A 21,619-nucleotide genomic window follows, 5' to 3' on the forward strand; every position below is an offset into this window, starting at 1 on the left:
GAAAGGGGGACGTCGTTTTATGTATTAAACACCACCACCCAGTAAGCAGTGTTGCCATCCCAGTATAGTTTTATTTTTTTTCAAATCGCACTACATCAGATTATTACATATTTCAAATTAACATGTTAAACGAAAACTTAAAATATTAGATATATTATTCAGTGTTGCAAACTAAGGATATGATAATATCAAAAACAACCAAAGTTTGAAAGGCTCTACCACACATACATCACAACGGAGATGGACAAAGGAATGCATATCGAAAGTATCATGGCGTTAGATACTATGGTCATGATATGACTTGTTTTGAATAAATAGCAACGAAGTTACAAGGGTTTCAAAATTTGAATTTTTTCGAAAGGCTTTATTTCCAAAACATGCTTAGGTAGTATCATATCTAATTACTTCTGTGGTTTGCAATTGGCAAACAGATCATTTTGCCGTTTACAGCACTTCGATATCTTAAACCGTTCCGGAGATACGATAAACATTGATAAATTTTTCAACCCTCCTGAAAATGGCGTATTTCCGGACAATATTTAAATTGATTGTTGTTTTCCTTCTCTTTTGTAGCTTTACAGGAGTAAATTTTAGTAGGTGTAATTACAACAAGTCCTAGCAGTTACATGATTTAAGTATGTGTTGCAAACCTCAGCAATGTTTATTATATCTCTGGTTCAGTTTGAGATATCAAAATGCTGTAAACGGCAAAATAATTTACACACCCATTGCAAACCATTCAAGTAACTAGATATGATACTTATCTCAGCTGTTTTTCGCAATAAAGATTTAAAAAAAAAAATCAAATTTTGAAGCCCTTGTAACTTCGTTGCTATTCATTCTGAACAAGTGATAGCATGACCATAGTATCCAACACTAAGGTACTTTCGATGTGCATTGTCTTATGCATCTTCGTTGAGCTGTATGTGTGATAAGAGGCTTCCAAACTTTAGATGTTTGTGATATTATAACATCCTTAGTTTACAACACTGAATAATAAAAGTGATATTTTAAGTTTTCGTTTAACATGTTAATTTGAAATATGTAACAATCTGACGTAGTGCCATTTGAAAAAAATATAACTTTATTGTGGGATGGCAATACTGTTCACTGGGTGATGTTGTTTAATACATAAAACGATGTCCCCCTTCTTATAGTTGAGTCATGTAAAGTTTTACTTTTCTCATTCTTTTGGTTTCTCCGTTATCACGGATTTTGCAGATTATTGTCCACCATGTATATATATATATATATATATATATATATATACTAGCAGCGTTCACCCCGCTTCGCTGCGGTCACCCCGGAACGCAATAAACTTTGTTACTTAGATAATTTTTACTTTTTCGCTTTCAAGTGATATGATAAAAACCATAGAAGATTGCAGTAAATGTTAACATTATATCGCCTGTCATTTATGTTAACCCGCCCCGCTTCGCTGCGGTCACCCCGGAACGCAATAAACTTTGTTACTTAGATAATTTTTACTTTTTCGCTTTCAAGTGATATGATAAAAACCATAGTAGATTGCAGTAAATGTTAACATTATATCGCCTGTCATTTATGTTAACCCGCCGAGTGACACGGTCATGCGGGTTGCATATAAATACGTTTATTTTTACCTATGATGAACTAACAAAGGATTTGTACGTTATGGACACTTGAATGGTCAATTATCTCAAGACACTGGTAATTAAAAATTAAAGTGATATGATAAAAACCATCTAGGGTCCAAATCCTAATAACCCCCCAAAAATAAAAGAAATTGGTTCAGCCGTATTAGCGTGATGAGGTAACAAAGGATTTGTGCGTTCTCTTTTATATATATAGATATATATATATATACTGTGGCGCCAAGCGTTGGCTTCCTTTTCCTGAGGTCGCTAGTGTCTCTTTGTTTACATCGGAGAAGTTGTACTTTTACAAAGTTGCCAACGTTAGCGTACGCGCCTTTGGCGTGGGAAACCTGGATTCGATTCCCGGCGGGAGCTCAAGTGGTTCGGATTCCACGTTAATCAGTAGGTCCACGTCTCATATAGCCTCGCTGCTGAACGGGACGTTAAACTCAAAATCAACTCAACTCAACTCAAAGTTGCCAACGGCTTAAAGCATTAGGAAACTAAACGTGGTAGAGACAAATCCAGAAAGTAATCGAGAGGGAGAGGCAGTATCAATAGCAGATAATAGATGTTTGTGTTCCATATCTTATCTTTCTTAAAAGATTGGCATACGAAGAACAGAAATAATAACAGCTTGTGTTTTCTTCTAATATTAAACAACACGGGATGACCATTTGAAAATAAAAATAATTTATTATTATTATTATTATTATTATTATTATTATTATTATTATTATTATTATTATTATTATTATTATTTAATAGTTTGATGCATTTGTTGTGTCAGTGAAGTCACAAACGCTTGGTGACGACCCAGGGCCTCATTCTTTTAGAGGCCTCACGCTTACTACGCCGCTAGCTGTATGTTGCCATAATAAATTGGAATTAATTTCTTTATAATAAGTAAGGGGCCGCGGTGGCTCAGTGGTAGAGCGTTCACCTCTGGTGCTAGGGGTCTCGGGTTCAAACCCTGCTCCCGCCAAGTGAACTTTGTGGTGGACAAACACCGTGTGCGTGGGTTTTCTCGGGGTTCTCCCGTTTCCTCCCACTTTCTTCATTCCACCATTTCATTCATTACTCATTATCCCCGTCTCCTTTAGCCTAACCGGCATAACCGTGGGACGTAAAACTCAAAATTTCATTTCATTTTCATTTTATAATAAGTAGTGTTCGAAAAATGCTTCTATCCAACGTAAGTGTGATGTTACACTGCAGTGTATACATTTCTGTAAACCTTTCAGATTTTACTATGATTTGACTGCCGACTGATTTTGTTTTTCTTCCTGGTTCTTTACCGGAAACAAAGGAGATATTTGGGGTAGATAAGACATGGAATAGAGGTTAAAAGGAATGTTCAGATGGTGAGTTTACTGAATGCATCCCGCAGATTTCAGTCAACTAGAAACATCGGACAACTCCTTGTCATACTTTTCGTGGAAACATTCGAAATTCCAGTACGATCAATCGGTTCGCACAATTGTCATAGTAGTGACACAGTGTGAAACTACACGAGTGAATCCTAACGGGTTGTGTGATCTTAGTGAACTCTGTTTAGATATCTCATTCTCATTAGTGTCCGTAATTTGTATCGAGCTGTGTTTTGTGTACTCGGTGTATGTACTTGGTAGAACAAATAAAACTTAGCATTTAGCATTCTGGTTTAAAAATTGCTGTAATCTCGGGTTCAAATTCTAGATTCGTCTATTAGTAGTAAGAAGTATTGTTCCGGGAACTACGGATTATCAATCAATGTTACTGCCGAAAATCCAATTGTCCATCAATTACCAGTTATCCGACTAAATTTATCAAATTCTCTCTAAACATAGTATTAAATAATATTGCACAACATTATTAAATTAATAATGCACTGAATAATATTTCACACGACATTCGATCAAACAAAAATGCGTGGATGATATTTTACTTGGGATGCAGATATTGTACAAATATACGGATTCCATATGTTTACTACGGAAATCTGTACGGATAATACGTTATTCATATGCTATATACGTACTGTCTGTTTACTGCTTAGATGTTAACATCACGCCGATGCAAGATATCTGACGTTTAACAGCCTTCCGTATATTACATACGTATACGCCAGCTGTACGCTATATATGTCCATCAGCATGTAAAATCCTGATCACCTATATATAGTTCTTTGTTTCATATAGAAAGTACGTATAGATTAAACAGTTATACGGAAAGTATAATTAACCATAGGTTTTCAAAGTGCGTTTGATGCAGAATGATACATAGGGTTGTACGTTAAGTCCAGAAACTACAGGATTTACACATGTAACATACGTTTTTACGTACGCCACATACCCTTTTTTTCTCTGTGCATTTTTCTTATTTCATTACACTTACCTTGTTCTCTCACCTCCTTTGTTCAAACTATTGTCTCTATCTTGGCTGTGATCCTTAGATTATGTGCCTTCAACATACATGGGCAAACTTATGCATATGGTAGGTACAAAATAATGACAATAATAAAAGGAAACAGAAAAAGGTTAGCTAATGGTAAAGGGTATTGAAGTAGATAGCTCCTCAGTAAAGTCGAGAATGCTATCTCACAACCGAATTGCAAGAAAGTTACTCAACTACCGTCAAATGATCCACCATTCATGACAAAATACAGAAGATGTGCATGATAATCTACAGACAATTTCTGTTGTATTTATTTTTACGTTCAAACGAATTGAATAATTAAAGTTATTTTTTTTCTAATCTTACCTAAATACTGTCCACCAGAATCTAAGAGTAAAAGGCTCGTATTATCAACCAACACACTGGAGGACTTTGTAACAGTATAATGAGGGAGAGCTCCATGAGGTCCGAAGCCAATGATCGTTTGGAAACTCAATCCACGATTAAGTTTCGAATCTCTACGTATGTCTTCTAATAATCTTGCCAATGCCCATTCTTCAAAGAACATGCCTTTCATCGCCTGAAAAAGTAAAATAAAATTTATAAAGTAAAAAAAAAAAAAAAAAAAAAACATCTGTAGTGTAATAGAATTTTTATTAAATAGAACCAGACAGGATAGACAAACACATTTTGAGAAAATCAGTGAATAGCTGATGAAGAACTAACTTTGAAATTCTAACATCGAAAATACATCTTTGTTCGAACTGTCTTTGTCGAGACGTCCGAACAGATATCTTTACAAAGTCGCACCTCCATACGTTTGATTGTGGAGGGCATTTGGAACACTAGGCACCAGTCAAGTCAATGTTGCCAAGCACGTCTTCCAGACGCAGAAACGAGAGTATTCTCTGCGTCTTTTTGTTCTAATGGTTGAATGAGCTATAGTTTTCTTTACCCCTTCTCTTTTTCCTGTTATCATACCTTCCAGCACGTCCAGTCAATGTCATAAACACTTTTGCTTTCTCTTTTCAATTAGATTTTTAAATTGTTCTTTTTTCTTTACTATTTTTATCACTTCCTGATTCCTTTCTCTTCGACTCATCTCATTTACTTCATTCTCCTCCAAACCCATGTTTCGAAAATTGGAAATCTTTTCCATCGTTTTTGCGTAATATCCATATTTCTGCCGCATAGAGTACTTTACACGAATCATTTTATGGGTCTTTCCTTACGTCTTTATTTAAGAATAGAACAAAATACTTTTTTTTTCTTTCTGAAAGTTTCTTTTGTCATCCCTATATCTTTGTTTTTATTTCACGTTCATGCTTCGTGTCCTCGTCGAGAGTACTATCCAGGTATCTAAAACTAGCTGCCTAAGCTACTTTGTTCTTCCCCCTATTTCCATATTTGATACAGACCACTTCGCTCCGATCATCACTAACGTTAACCCATAATAGCCCAGGTTTTCCAACTTTCGATTTTCTTGCTCATCTTGCGTATTCTACCACACTACACATCTATATATATAAAAGAGAACGTACAAAATCCTTTGTCCGCTCATCACGCTAATACGGCTGAACCAATTTCTTTCATTTTTGGGGGGTTATTAGGATTTGGACCCTAGATGGTTTTTATCATATCACTTTAATTTTTAATTACCAGTGTCTTGAGATAATTGACCATTCAAGTGTCCATAACGTACAAATCCTTTGTTATTAGTTCATCATAGGTAAAAATAAACGTATTTATATGCAACCCGCATGACCGTGTCACTCGGCGGGTTAACATAAATGACAGGCGATATACAGCGGAAAATAGCTTGAATCTTCTGTTTAAAATTTTTTAATTGATTTGCTTATTTTTACAGACACTTTTACAATATGCCAGCACCGGGATGACCGCAGCGAAGCGGGGCGGGTTAACATAAATGACAGGCGATATAATGTTAAGATTTACTGCAATCTTCTATGGTTTTTATCATATCACTTGAAAGCGAAAAAGTAAAAATTATCTAAGTAACAAAGTTTATTGCGTTCCGGGGTGACCGCAGCGAAGCGGGGTGAACGCTGCTAGTATTTTGTAAACAAAACGCGATTATTTTCGATCTTTGTCTTGGCGTTTCCCCAGGGAGGTCCGTTACCAAATGATAACGCTGAGCTAATACAATATCAATTAAATTTTATTTAATTGGGATGTTGCGTTACCATATGGTAACTTTGGGCTAATAAAATATCATTGGGAATGTCGTTATTATATGAGTTTATTCCGCATGTATGATACTACAAAGGTACTACAGAGGTGTAACCCTCTATGAACGATACAGGTATTACTACATACATAAAGATTTTTAATAAAAAACAAAATTTAATCGTTCTCTTTTTCTGATTTCAAATGTAAACTTGCATTTTATAAGATAACAAAAGAATAAAAATTTCAAATAATTATCGCAAAGAGAACTACAGGAAGCACGTGCAACACTTGTATTTCTGGTAGTAGGGGTGGAAGCAAAAGATGCAAAGCCCAACACCACACTTTACACAACCTGTGCCACAGAAACTATCCTTCTTTCTGACTTTGAATATCTTCTTACATGGTTGATTGATTGTACTGAATTATCAGTAGAGGCAATAGTAACTGTTGTCTTGGCATGGAGCTACCAAAATAACGTAATCGCTGATTTTGAAATCATAAAACTTCTTTCCTTCTTCTTTACTCCCTTTATAGAAATGATTTTGCAGTCTTTAGGAACACGATTTTCTCTTATAGTCCTGGTAGAAGATTATCCACAGTTTTTGAAGTTTGATAATAAGTTCATGTTAGTGAATAGATTTTCAAAATGCAAATGATAAAGAAGCTTCTTCTTATTGGGTAATTGGTCCAACATATGAACCACAGTAGCTGAAGGCTTGCCAAATATTTTGTCAAGTCATCACTCTGGTTTTGTTTACCTTGTGATATATCAAAATTGACCAGATAACCATTGAATGTATTCAGACACCATGCTTTGAATTCAAATCTAATCGGCTTTCCCCTAATAAACTGTTTACAGGAATGTCTGCAACAATAGGCTATCATTGATTCATCAAAATCAAGGTGCTGAAGAGGAATAAAGTGTTCCAAAAATTTCTTTTGTAGTTTGCTTATTAGTAGGCGCAGCTTCTACGTACATTTTGTCTGATCTATCAACCTTGTTGTTATTTGCAAAACGCATTATCTGCCGGACCCTGTTGCGCCTCATAAAATCATATAGGCCTAAAAATTGATTTCACATATCTAAGTATTATTCCCAGTAAAAGCGTAATCCAGGAAGTGGATTATACCCAGACACATAAGAATCCTCAAGAAACACTTGAATTCATCTTTTGAAATATTTGGATCAAGTCAGTTTCTGAATTCAGTATAACGACGACTCTCTCCTACTATCAAGTCAAACAGCTCATTGATAAAAAAAAAAAAAAAAAAAAAGAAAAAATCGAACAGTTCAACTTGTGAGAAATAATAGTACTTTGAAAAATTACTTTCTAGAAAGACTGCATTTGATTTTTACTGGATCTTTTTCTTCTTTCAGAAAGAACTATTTGATGGCAAACGCAGTATTGTTATTTCTATTACTACAAAAACGCTTTTGTTTATTCAATGAAGAGCTTGGAACCTATGAAACAACGTCAGATCCACGTAAAGGGAGACAGGTCTAGATGGCAGCCCAATGCCCATCAAAACTACAGCTTTGAGATTGAGAAGAATCGATCTCTGAACTTGAATTTATATAATCTGGTTGGCAATCCATCGTAATATTTGATCCGCACTCACCTCCTAATCTTGACTTGTTCGTAAATACCCACTACCTTAGCACCTGCAGAAAGTTGTCGGGAGCTAAGATTGCCCAGCAAGCATTCATCTTCATTTGCGGAGTCTTCATCGGAAAGAATATGAGACTCTGGAGGCTCTATATGAATATTCTATATGTTCGGTAAACACTCTACTTTCAATAGTTCATCAACAATTTCGGAAAGAATCAATCTTCCGCAAGAACAAGAGGGACATAAATAAGATCAATTATATAGCCTACGTTGGCAATAAAAATGAAGTGGAAGATAAAGAGAAGTGAGGGAAAATTGATACTAAAACCACATTATTATTATTATTATTATTATTATTATTATTATTATTATTATTATTATTATTATTATTATTATTATTATTATTAGGATAACATTTGAAGAATTTACATAATTTATATAAAATCTTTTAAACTACGTTCTACCTACATTGTAAAATTATTATTTTTATAACACGGTTATTTGCTCTAGTTGGTACTGTAAAAGCCCAGCGTTACCAAATGATAACACACAAAAACAATCGATTACAGAGATCACGAAAATGATGTTTGATTAATCGTGGTACCATTACATGATATAATGATGTATTATGAATCAAAACGTCCAAGGAAAAATGGAATGAACAAGACATCGGAGGAAACAAAAAGCAAACATACCCTTCCGGGTGAGTCATTTCTGAATTCTCGCACAGGCCAACAAAGGAGACGTAGCTCACTCGCACAAATATAAATTTGACACTGTCCTCTCTGTACCACTACTATTTCCAGTCATACTACACCACAACACAAGATTCACTTTTTCAGTGATGTATACCTAACATTTTTTTTAATTAAAAAAGATGCATATGTTTTACGTTACCAAATGGTAACGCTGGATTAAAATGGGTTAATTTTCTTAGTTCATTCGTTGTAACTATTCATCAATATTTCTAATATGTTATTTACAATCTTTACGATCCAGGAACGTGCGCCCTTACCATCTGTAGACCATATACATATAATCATTGTATCTCCTACCGAAATACCATCTTCATTATGCAGTCCCTTCTTCACATACCTTCTAAATATATCTTAAATATTGGAGATGTAATAAATGGTAAAATGTGTATTCTTTATAAGAGGTCTAATGCAGTTAATGTTGCTCCTGGGTTTTGTTATCCTCTTTAAATATACTCTAGCGTTACACTAGTGCTTTTAACGACTCATAACATCGTTAAAGTAAGGCCGTGTCCAAAAGATACAAGTGTGCATTCTAAGTACGCTTATTTCCGGAACTGACGTCACCTAGTGTGCGTCAAAAGGTCCAAGTTCACAAGTCTGCGAGTACATAGTACGTAGTGTGCGAGGATGTACACTACGTTAGCACACTTGCGTACTTAAGATGGCAGTTCTTCGTAGTAGGAACAACAATAATATCAAAGTGACTTAATAAAATTTTAAAAGACATATTTTTAATACTTTTGTTGAGGTGAATATATTTGTGGGCTGATCTAATAATAATTTACTTGATAAATATACAAATTAGTGATTTTACAAGTGGAATATAAAAATATTAAACAAATAACAAACGTATTACGTTGTGTTCTTTGAGTATGCAATGGAGTATAGGAAAAGCAACCAAATGTTTATTTAATAATGCTATAAAGGCATTTGTCTTTAAATATTACATGGTTTATGTAGCTTATTTGAAATAATTACACTATCGCTAATGGAGCTATTTGCATGTATATGGCAAATTTTAATGGCGTATGAATAAAAATGTTAAGCTCCAGCATATAATAATGAATACCTCGATTATTCATTTCTCTATAGCTACAGCTACAGCTGCAGGTGCACATGTTAATTAGTAGGTAGATAGGCCTAATTTTCTAGTTTTGTTTCTAAACAAATTTCTTTCAAAGCAAATATTTCCTTGCGCTTGAGAGACTGTAATATACCAATTACCATACATTTTGCATTTTTGGCAGCTGCCCAAAAGTGAAATACAGATAAAAAATTTCTTTCTCCACAGTTATCAAAGATTTCATAAATTCCTCTTGGTAAGTCTTTACTTTGGCCACTTGATTTTTATTATTATTATTATTATTATTATTATTATTATTATTATTATTATTATTATTATTATTATTATTATTATTATTATTATTATTATTATTTATTCTTCGATTCAGCGATTTGATCTTTCAGTTCCGGTTTTGAGAACAGGAACCAACCTAGTAACTAACTTATAAGTCAGTTACTGGGTTGGTTCCTTTCTGTACCAAAGTTGAATATTTAATTCACATAGTATTGTCGAGCGAGTGTCAGCGAGTGAAGGCAGGTTAGAGGCTCGCAGATCACATCTTTTCAGTTTTGGTTACGAATCGGTTCATTGAATGAAATGGCTAAAGTAAAGACTTGCCTTCCTTTTAATTCATATAATCCCATTACGGTACCCATTATGAATTGATAATGAATAAGTAATTCCTTCCGTATAGTTGAACAATGAGAGCCACTACATTGCATACTCTATTTTTTTTCATAAAAACGTCTCTTAATTTTCTAAAAAAAAAAAAAAAAATCTTATTAGGTTAATAGTAGCTTTTTATGGTTAAATTTGGACGAGGGGATTTGTTTCGTTACTGAGTAAGCATTTTCGTAGTGGGAAGCATGTAGGAGAGACAGCGGATGTATTTCAAGAAAGATGTAGAGCACCGAAAGCATACTGAAGTGTACGCAAATGTTGAAGTGTATACAATGCACAGAACTTAATTTAAGCGGGCTTATAAGATAGTAATCTTATATTTTATTTTTTTTTAACATATTACTTTAATTAGGGTTATCCATCTTGAGTACACGTGATCCTTACAAATTGGTATTTCATAGTGACAGAATAGCATTTTCCTGTAAATTTTGGTCCTCACGTTGTTCAACTCAACCACTTCTTTCCTTGTCATCCTTGTAAGTGTTAATTTTGGTGTATATTAACAATATGGAGGCATTATTTTTAAGATTTACGGGTAAAATCTATAGATTCCCAAAGAAAGAGTAACATATAAGGAACTTCAACATCAGCATAATATGATAGAGATAGTCTAATCAGTATGTCTGTAACTGGAGCAATACAGTAGAACGGCGACAATTATAGTGTCATTCTTGTGTATCTACTGTACATAAAGGAATTATACTCAATATGAACTCTCTCCCAAAGTAGTTTTGAGCCACGTTATTGTAAATAGCGATCTCCCCTCGGTGTCCAAACGCTTTTGCAAATTGATTACAAATTCTTAATCTACTTCGCAACAGTGTCATCAGCGCCCTAACCACCAGTGCTACTTTTCTTCCGGGGGATTAATAAATATTAGGAAGCATGCCTAATAAAATAGAACCGCAAATAGTTTAGTGGGTTTTATGCTGATAAATATTTGTAGATACTGCAAAGCTGAAGCTGTTGGTATATATGAAAGAAACTCTTTAAATCATTTTATGGTTACCCCATAATGTCAATCTGTACGATATGATTATCTTTAATATAACTGGAAAGTCATTCATCTAAAAAAAAAAAAAAAAAAAAAAAAGCATGTTAATTCGCGAAATTCTCCCTTCTTTTGTTATCAATGTTCCATATTCCACCACGATGAGGCGCTGTAAACAAGTGTGGATCAAAAGCTAATTTGACGAAGTGTACACTATTTAGTGTGCACTCGATTTGCAGACTTCGAGTGTGCATTCTCGAAGTGTGCACTATGCACTTTTGGACACGGCCTAAGACTACAAATCTTGATCCAAATTGTATGAGGGTGAACTAAAAACCCCATTACTGTTGGATGTGTTTTGACAGCAAAGTATTACTTCGATTAACTTTACCAATCTTCCTAGTAACTGCCCATGAACGTTGAAACTATTCTCAGACTATCAACCTTTAATGCATCTATTTATCTCTGGAATAAGCGTTCATTATTCCAACCACTAAGGTTCAGGAATAGTTTCACTTCAACAACTTTATCTTGTCGTTCTTTTTACCTAATCGTTTCCTATAATTGCAACATTAACATGTCAGTATTCATCATCTAAATCGAACCACAACTAAACATGAAAACCTTTCTATAAAAACAGCCACTTATAGTTCATAACAAACCTAACAATAACTTCAGCCAATTTTGGCTCATTCCAGACATTCACCAAATACACAATATATAAATTGCATGGTAAAGTCCTTCAACTGTTCTTACAACTTCTCAACACCTTGTCTGACTATTCCTATGTAACTTCTTGTCCGGTATGTCTAGATGATTGCAAATCTTAATTCACAAAGCCCTAACATTTACCTCCTACGAAAGTAAGATATAAGTTCCCATCAGTTACTTGTTTCTTTGGCTATTTAGTGTATTTCATTGCTTCTGCCGATAGTGGAATCCATGACCAATGAGTCTCCACATACGTGGACGCACGGATTGTATATAACACTGGAGGGCTCATAAGCGACCTCATACAAGCAAATTAATGACAGACATTCAATAGAATTTTGCTGCAAGGTTTAACAAGCCCACATCCCGTCGAAAACAATACTATGATGACTGAAGCTTTTTTGAAACACATTGCAATGGCGTGGAGAATTCCACATCGTACATGGAAGTGAATGATTCTGTGTTATGAAAATGACGGCGTACATACAGACACTGTGGAAAAAATGTCTTAGTCTCCCAAGATAACAAATATTTTATGTTATACTCTGTTCATTTCAGATATTAATCAACACCCATGTTTGTAACATGCATAGGAGTTAAGTAAAGGGACGACTTTCAGCTCACCCAGTTCGGTAATATTTATTCCCAAAGAAAGATTCACTTTCCTACAAAGTGTAGCTTGTATTCACTTCCATTACTATACAGAAGACTATTAGCGTCGCTAACTATTTGCCAAAAATTTGGAATGTATACTATGTTAACTTGTAACGTACTTACACTATCTTCTAACCAAGCTAGAAACTGGATCAACTTTGTGGCATCTTCAATATGTGATCTCCACATGCCAGCCACTTCCACTCTATTTTTTACACTCTTCATGAATAGAATAATTGATGGTACAGAAACTACTTTATGAGGACTGATCTGAAACAGATTAATAGAAGGTATAAGTAGGAAACAATAGTACAATTTATATATAACGATTTTTAAAAATAAATCTACTCAGCTAAAGAAAACTTTTATTCCACGCTGTGGGAATCATAAATATTATAATATACATGTAGAGGTTTAGAAATTCAAATCATTAATTCCCTTCGATCGTTAACATAAAACATCGTCAAAATGAGTAAGAGCAGAGTTAGAACAAACAGAATAAATCAGAAGGTGTCAATAATTATTCTCAATTGTTGACAGCCATTTGTATGAGGCAGTGGTCTTGTGGATAAACCGAGGTACATATAGAACTGTGAAAGATGGTAGTGCAGATGAACAATGAAGCTGGAAACGTAGTAGCTATGAAAAGGCATTAAAGAAGTTCATGTGGTCATTAGCGCTGAAAAGGCAAACATTGACACTGTCATGGTGTGCCGTAATGCAGATGGACACTTTTTTCGCCCTGTATTACGTCTTGAAAGATGTGTACGCAAAACCAGAAAATGGAGTACATACACCGTCGCTAACTGTTGTGAAGATGAGGTAAGAAAGTGTGTATATTAGCAGGGATTCATATTTGGACTGGATAATTCATCATTAAATGTGCAGGTAAAATAAAATCAATTCTCGACATTCGTTCTGCCTAAATAAACAATGTACACATCCTTCAGCTTGCCAACCTTGAAATTATAATTTCGAGCATGTCAAGTTACTCAGTCCTATCTACAGGCTTAGGTCGGGCAGTATTTAAGCTGTTTAAAATATCTATCAAATGTTTTCTCAGCTGGTAAATTAATTACTGCTCGGCATGGAACAGTACGAATTACAAAATATGGCTTTGATTAACTTTTAAATTCAATTTGGTCTTGTTGTACTACAGTTCAACTTGGGATTACTGCGTTTCGTGCCACTGGTATCTATACCTAAAAAAAGACACAATCCCTGCACTTACATATTTGTTGTCATTTGATCATGATGAAACGCAAGTATATCTTGGCAATCCTACGTTTCCTGGTGCTGTTGAAAAATAGGTTTTTCTGGTATACGTTCACCAACAATTATATCCACTGAGACTCTTGTCACAATATCTGAAGCATGTGTTCCAGCAACATGCTCATTGTATGTACAGCCCATACTACTATCAATACTGCACTAACATTACCATTTACCTCTTCTATATACACGTTGAGCTCTCCTCATCAATTTTGTCTTATTGTCACTAATTTATTTCTGATCAAATTCCAATAGCATCAACCAAAATTTTAACATTATTTTGCCAATTCGGGAAAGTTTGAAGTCATCGAAAAGTAAGAAAAAGTCTAGAGTAATAAATATTACAAACTTTGAATACATCAAGGGAAATAGAGAAGATCGGTGCAACGATAAGAATGAAGGAAACATTTAAATCAAAAGAAAGAAAAAGGGTAACTCATAAATTCAATATATGCAGACAATCGAATTGGCAAGGTGCGAATGGAGATTGGAATATTGTTTTCGTAATTTGACATCACCAAGTAAAGAAAGAGTAGAAATGGGACAGTAGAAAGTGTAAAGAAAGGAAACAGTGGTGAAGAGTCTGTAGAATGTTTCAAATCATATTCTGTGACTAAATGCATATCAGAGTGGGTTAAATGCATATATTTTGAGATATGGTTGCATGAAAGTCGCACTCTGTACAAAGACAAATGCTTTGATTGTGAATGAAATGTGAAAGAAGAATAAATAACTTCCACATGTTACAATGTTCTCTTCTGCACCCATTTGCTTTTGGTATTTACTTGCTCATTTTCAGGCATCATTTTTATGACGTGCAAAACCGGAGTAAAGCCACGATTAAAAGATGTATTGTAAAAGCTTGCTTCGAGTCTCTAGTATTTGGTTACAACCTAATACATTTTAAAATAGTATATTATCAAGGTTAGAAATATATCGTCCATTAATATTTAAATGTTCGCGTTTAGTTTATAAGCATTGTAGCATATTTTCTACTAGTGCAAAGTTTTAAAAATGCATTACATCCTTAACAAGATGCCTTCGTTTTCAAAATTACACGGTTAATGTTTTATTAGTACCAAACGTAAGAAATATATAGTGTAGTAGTACTTAAATATTTACTTTTGGTTTTGCTGTTCTTGTAGCAAAGTTTATAATTATGTTTCAATAACACGAATTTAAGTCATGTATCGTAAATTACCATACAAAAGTCCACTTTAACTTTTGTTATTTCTAAAAACTATTATAAATTTTCATAATCGTACCAGGTTGTTTCTGTTGGATCACTGTCCTGCGCGCTCTAACTTACTCACGTAAGCGATCTTTCCCATACTCACTAGGAGAGATTGGGCACATGCGTACTCTAACTTACTCCTGTAAGCGATCTTTCACATACTTCACTAGGAGAGAGTGGACATAGAAGGTTGTTTCTGTTATATCACCATCCTGCGTACTCTAACTTATTCATATAAGAGGTCTTTCACACTTCACTAGGAGAGATTGGACATACCTGGTTGTTTTTGTTTTATTGTCGTGAGCACTCTAACTTACTCATGTAAGCGATCTTTCACATACTCCAATAGGAGAGATTGGACATACCAAATTGTTTGTTTTATCACCGCCATTCGCTCTCTAACTTTCATATGTAAACGATTTTTCATATACTTCACTAGGAGGGATCGAACATACCAGGTTGTTTCTGTTGTATCAATGTTGTGCGCACTCTAACTTTCTCATGTAAACGATCTTTCACATACTTCACTAGGAGAGATCGAGCATACCAGGTTGTTGCTGTTGTATCAATGTTGTGCGCGCTCTAACTTACTCATGTAAGCGATCTTTCACATACTTTACTAGGAGAGATCGAGCATACCAGGTTGTTGCTGTTGTATCAATGTTGTGCGCGCTCTAACTTACTCATGTAAGCGATCTTTCACATACTTTACTAGGAGAGATCGAGCATACCAGGTTGTTTCTGTTGTATCAATGTTGTGCGCACTCTGACTTTCTCATGTAAACGATCTTTCACATACTTTACTAGGAGAGATTGGGGTAAATATGGTTTTTGAAAAAGGTTCAACACAATCGTTTACTTTCATGTTTGCTGGTCTGTTGTTGCGCACAGTAAGCTCAACAACATACTATGTTACTCGTACTCTGAACTACATTGCAAAAGTATTAGGTAGTTCATGCAGTTTTTAAAATTGTGTACGAACTATTTTTATCTTGGATAATTTCATTATGCTCTCAAATTTCCGTTTAATACACTATATACAGGTGGCTTTTTAAGGGTCCCATCTTCCACAGAAGTCCATGATATCAAAAAGTAACTTAAGATTCCTTACGTTAAGGATGGAATATGTATTTTAAACCATGTAAGTTATTAGGTATTAAGTAAGTGCCTTGTGTGTTTACTACTTATATATATATTTTTTATTTAGTGTATTTACTATAAAATTGTAAGTTGCTTACCTTTTCGTATATTGCATAACTCGTTCCTCCTGAATTAAGATACTCTGATGGTAGAAGAATGCGATTATAGTATTCATTAACTATATTCAAGTTATCCCATATATCATCATAGTTATGTATTCTTTCAGTAAAAAAAATAATAAACGCATAATTACTAAGCTGTTTTTGCAACCATAAAGATCTTCTAAATTTTAAGATAGAAATAGTGACTCATAAACAATATATCTGTAAATTGGGTCCTTAATGAACTATGCAAATTGGAAATTTTGTAAGAATCGTGTCACTACTATTCTGCAATTCCGATTATTATACATATTCCTTTTGCAAAGTTAATGTTATGTCCATTTTTGTTTATACTAGTAATTATTTGATACAAGAGAGGTGCCACCAAGACATAAAACATCACCTTAAAACTACAGATTCATGAAACACGTACGAATCAGAAATATCTTTTGCAGAACAATCTACAATATGCTTATATGCAGCTCTTTAACGAAAAAAAAAAAGGAAATGATTTTAAATAGTCTTTAATTAATGATCTCTAAGCTGCTGTGGATTCAAATGAGGCACTATTTTGAACGCGTATTACTCACGACACACACATCCGAGCAGATTGCTGTTTGCACTGTTTCACACACTACACCCTTTGTTATGCGGTTACAGGCCAATGTTGCCAACAAGTTGATACAAAAAGTCGCTAAACGGAAGCTAAAATTACTCCAATTTTGGGTGAAAAGCCGCTGAAAAATTATTCATGGAATTTCGTCTTTCTGTCTCTCTCTCTCATATATATAATTGTGACTGATCTTTTTCTGAGTCTCAACTGTATATTCCTATATATATATATATATATATATATATATATATATATATATATATATATATATATATATATACAAAATATATGATCAATTTTACTTCAATGTAATCAAAAATGAGTTTAGAAAAACGAACAAAAGTATAAATCTACAAATTAATATCTAACATCCTCTTTACTTTTACTCACATGTCTACAGATAATCAGCTTGTTATCGGTAATGTATTATTATTTGTGCCTCTAAACGGGAGACCTACAAACTAAAGGCCATTAAAGGTAGGAGTTGGTCCCTGTTAGAGTGTCAGAAGTAACAGAAATCAATGAGGGAATGTGAGAATAAATGCTATGTACTTTCCCAGTTCGGCAACACTTGTGCTGATTCAAATAAGCAAAAGGAAAATAAACATATATTTGAAATAATTCGAGGTAATAGTACTTTATTACAGGATAAGTTATTCGGAGCACAAAAGTCGCTAGATTTGTTAGTAAGTCACCAAATTGTCATTCAAAAATCACCAAATATGTCGCTAATCGGAAAAAAATTATTTTGTCGCTATCTTCGAAGTCAGATCCTCTAGATTTAGCGACTTTTCCTCCAAATTGGCAACACTGTTACAGGCAGTATCAACTGAGGAGACAATAAGCGGGAAACATGCAGCCGTCGAAAGCGGAAGTCAATCAGACTCGTGTTTGAGATTTCGTGCTGAGGAATACGGGACTCTCTGACGCTGAAGTCGTGAAGCACTTTCAAAAAGAAGTATTGTGTCGTGCAACTGTGTACAGAGTATTGAAAGGATCAAAGATGGGATTTCAATGAAAAAAAGAGAAGGGGAGGAAAGAAAAAAATGATTATGGCGACAAAAATCAAAGAGAAGATTGTGTCACTGATGGATACTAGCGACGAATTTACAATTTCAAGTGATGCACGTGCATTAAAAGTGAGTTGTGATGTTATGAGGAAATAATTACTGGAACTAGGCATCAAAAGGAAGATCCCCCCCCCCCCAAAAAAAAAAGATGCTCCTTATGCAGGAGAGAAACAAAAAGTCATTCTGAAGAAAATTGCCAGGGACGATTTTCGTGCCTCTAATGATGATAGGGACGTAATGTAATAATGGATGATGAAACATTATATTGATATGAATGGGTGTAATTTTAGTGGAAGCATGTTGTACTTTGAATCTGGTCACATTCTTGTCCCTGAATCTTTAAAATTTAAGTGCAAAACTAAATTTCCACAGAAACATCTGGATGATAATAAGAAGAAAAGGTCAAATTCTCGGCCATATTTTCATAAGCAATCAATGGGAGCAATTGATCAAAATATATATATCAAATTGAATGTATTTCAAAGAGAGTTATCCCATTTATCAAAGAAACTTTCCGACTGGTGATTACATCCTTTGTCCTAATTTAGCTTCTTCTCAGTATACAATAGGGACGCATAAGCTCCTGGAGTGCAGATTTTGTTCAAAAAGCGCAATCCACCAAATACGCCACAAATCCGTCCCATTGAGAAATTCTGGGCTTATTTGAAATATAAAAAAAAAAATATTTCAGCCACCATATACACCAAAAAATTTATCATGTTTGGAAAAACGAGCCTGAAAAATGATCAGATCACTGCAAACTACTTCGAACGGGATACGGACAAAATCTCGCGGCCGAAACATCGCCGCCCAAAATCTCGCCGGCCGAAACCTCGCGTGGCCAAAACCTCGCCGCCCAAAACCTCGCGGGACAAAATCTCGCCGGGCCAAAACCTCGCCGCGAATGAAACTTTATTTTAAAATTTACCCAATGTGTTTCTTAATATGCAATTCCACATTACAAATAATGATAATAATAATAATAATAATAATAATAATAATAATAATAATAATAATAATAAGAAGAAGAAGAAGAAGAAGAAGAAGAAGAAGAAAAGATACAAAACATCGTGTGCGTGGGCTTTCTCGGGTTATTCCCGTTTCCTCCCACTTTCTTTATTCGATCATTTCCTTCATCCTAGTCATCTACGTCTCCTTTAACCTATAGGACATAATCAAGGGACGTCGTAAAAACTCATATATTATTTCATACTTTCATAAATATTATTAGATTTTTGTTAAAATTGTAAGTTTTTGGATGTTCCAAAGTTCACGAAACTACCTCGTTAGTTGTCATTACTTTCCTCATGCAGACTTTCTTTCCCTATAACCAGTTTAAAAACATCCTGTCGCCCTACCTTCACATTGAAATCCTCTAATACAGAAATATAATTTTCATATGGTGTTGCGGGACTTGGTCAAATACCCGTGATACTTCTTCTGAAACAGCGTCTTTTATACCGTCATCATTATCATCTGTTAGAACATTTACATTTTGGTCAGGCGAGATTTTGGGTATGGCGATATTTTGGGGCGCGAGGTTTTGGCCCGGCGAGATTTTGGCCCGCGAGGTTTTGGCACCGCGAGATTTTGGCCCTCGACGTTTTGGGCGGCGAGGTTTTGGCCAGGCGGGGTTTTGGCCCGGCGAGATTTTGGCCCGCGAGGTTTTGGGCGGCGAGGTTTTGGCCAGGCGAGGTTTCGGCCTGGCGAGATTTTGGGCCGCGAGGTTTTGGTCCGCGAGGTTGTCGCCGCGAGGTTCTGGCCGCGAGGTTTTGTACCCAAACCACTTCGAACAGCTGATGTGGGGTGCAGGTCCAAAAGTCAGAGCAGCTGCTAATCAGCTTGTTTTTTTCTACCATTAACTAATTTCATGTGATTGTAGAATGTCTATTGTGTGATCAGTACAAAATCTGACTTTTCATTTGCAAGTAAACAAAACACGGCAATTCAAAAATGTTGTCTCATTTGAATCCACAGCAGGTTATGTAGAGAGAAAAGAAGAAAACATAAAAAAGTGAAGAGTGCAAGAATTTATGAAGTGTTGTACTAACTAGAGCGTCTTACATAATTAAACTAAGAAGGGATAATACAGATAAAACAATTGATTGCACTATGGATATCATAAAACAGTGAGACCTTGAATTGCTACTAATATGCTTAAACAATGGGCAATCTATACAAATAATCACTACCATCTCCTTTAAAACCTTAAATAAAATTATAAAACAGAAATAAGAGTCCTATTAATTTACCAACATTTCTGTTTCAATTGAACTCCTACTATTCGTCGTGTTTTAACCCTAGAAATCCCAATGAGGGGCGCTCCTCGAATCCACAAGGTAGTTTTTGTTAAAATAATAATAATAATAATAAAAATAAAAGAAAATTCCCACAAAATTTTATCAAGTCAGTTGCTCTTTTCATTTACTTGTTAGTTACCGTTACTTAGACAATTTGCCATAGTGATATAAAAAATACTTTAAAATAGCTTAGAAAATAGAGTAGTGGGTCCGAGAATCCCCTCCCTTGGAATGACGTGTTACGTAAAATAACTTGAGATTCCTAGGAGAAAAATAATCCCTGTTGAATGCCATATTGTTTTTAAATTATTATTTTATGACTTTTATGAACGCAGTCTGGAATAGTTTACTTTCTCATATATCTTGATCAAAATATCGAGTTTCAAATTTGGACTGTAATTCGTTTTACATGTTTTTATTTTTTTAACTACCTTTGTACACTAGTATTACTTTTGAGATGTTCATCCCATTAGGGAATATTCCTGTTTGTAAATTTCTGTTAATTGTATGCTCTACGGGGCAAGCATAAAGTCTCGTCACCCCTCTTAACTATAGAATAATCAAACAATGTAAACTCTAACTAACCTTTATAAACTGTAAGTATATGTAAACTGTAAATATACGTGACGGGATTACAATGTATTTCTTTCTTAAATACAAATAAATGACAAACAAATGACTGACACAAGTGATTATACCTTTGAAAATAGCATCGTTAGAAACTTTTGGGTTCACAAAAGGCCCAGAACAGGGAAAATGTTGAAACAGATGCATATGGATTTCAGCTACGATTCGAACAAGAGGCCTCTCCAAAGAGAACACTTGTGAGCTGGGATCAGAAACTGTTTTCTACCGGCAGTATTAAGAACAAACCACGAAGTGGTAGGCCATGAACAAGAGAGGAAAATGCTGAGAAGTCATGGCATCAGTGGAAAGTAAACTAACAAAAAAGTTCAGAAAAATTAGTTGAAAAATTAACTAGTATCTCTAACATTTTATGATGAGGACGGCATAACTTTAACAACTATGAAGTTATAATCACATGAAACTCTGATTACCTGTTACAAAATGTATTCAATATGCTAGCCGTGTTGTGTAATGCACATTTACAGACTTGTACCGAAAGCGATGGAAGATCGGAGCAATGTCTCAGTGTGATTTGTGCACATACATCGTGTACCAGTTGTTCCAAGTGATTCAGAATATTAATCTTTTCGCCATATACTATTGCTTTTTAGG

General features: G+C 34.7%; 2 protein-coding genes across 14 annotated transcripts in view; one reads left to right on the forward strand and one right to left on the reverse strand.

The window, feature by feature from the left end:
• LOC145684106 (uncharacterized) overlaps nucleotides 1–21,619 on the forward strand; it is a 510,020-nt gene that overhangs the window by 260,859 nt on the left and 227,542 nt on the right. The window lies entirely within an intron of this gene.
• Nucleotides 1–21,619, reverse strand: part of LOC145683602 (xaa-Pro aminopeptidase ApepP-like) — a 96,733-nt gene that overhangs the window by 42,316 nt on the left and 32,798 nt on the right. Inside the window, exons 7-9 of the mRNA XM_081754942.1 lie at nucleotides 16,395–16,515; nucleotides 12,774–12,920; nucleotides 4,359–4,572 (exon numbers count right to left, since the gene is read on the reverse strand). Of these exons, the coding sequence (XP_081611068.1) occupies nucleotides 4,359–4,572; nucleotides 12,774–12,920; nucleotides 16,395–16,515 (482 nt within the window). The remainder of the gene's footprint in view (nucleotides 1–4,358; nucleotides 4,573–12,773; nucleotides 12,921–16,394; nucleotides 16,516–21,619) is intronic.

The sequence above is a fragment of the Thermobia domestica genome, chromosome 4, assembly GCF_964235325.1.
Source record: "Thermobia domestica chromosome 4, izTheDome1.hap1.1, whole genome shotgun sequence".
In the NCBI taxonomy this organism is placed as follows: domain Eukaryota; kingdom Metazoa; phylum Arthropoda; class Insecta; order Zygentoma; family Lepismatidae; genus Thermobia; species Thermobia domestica.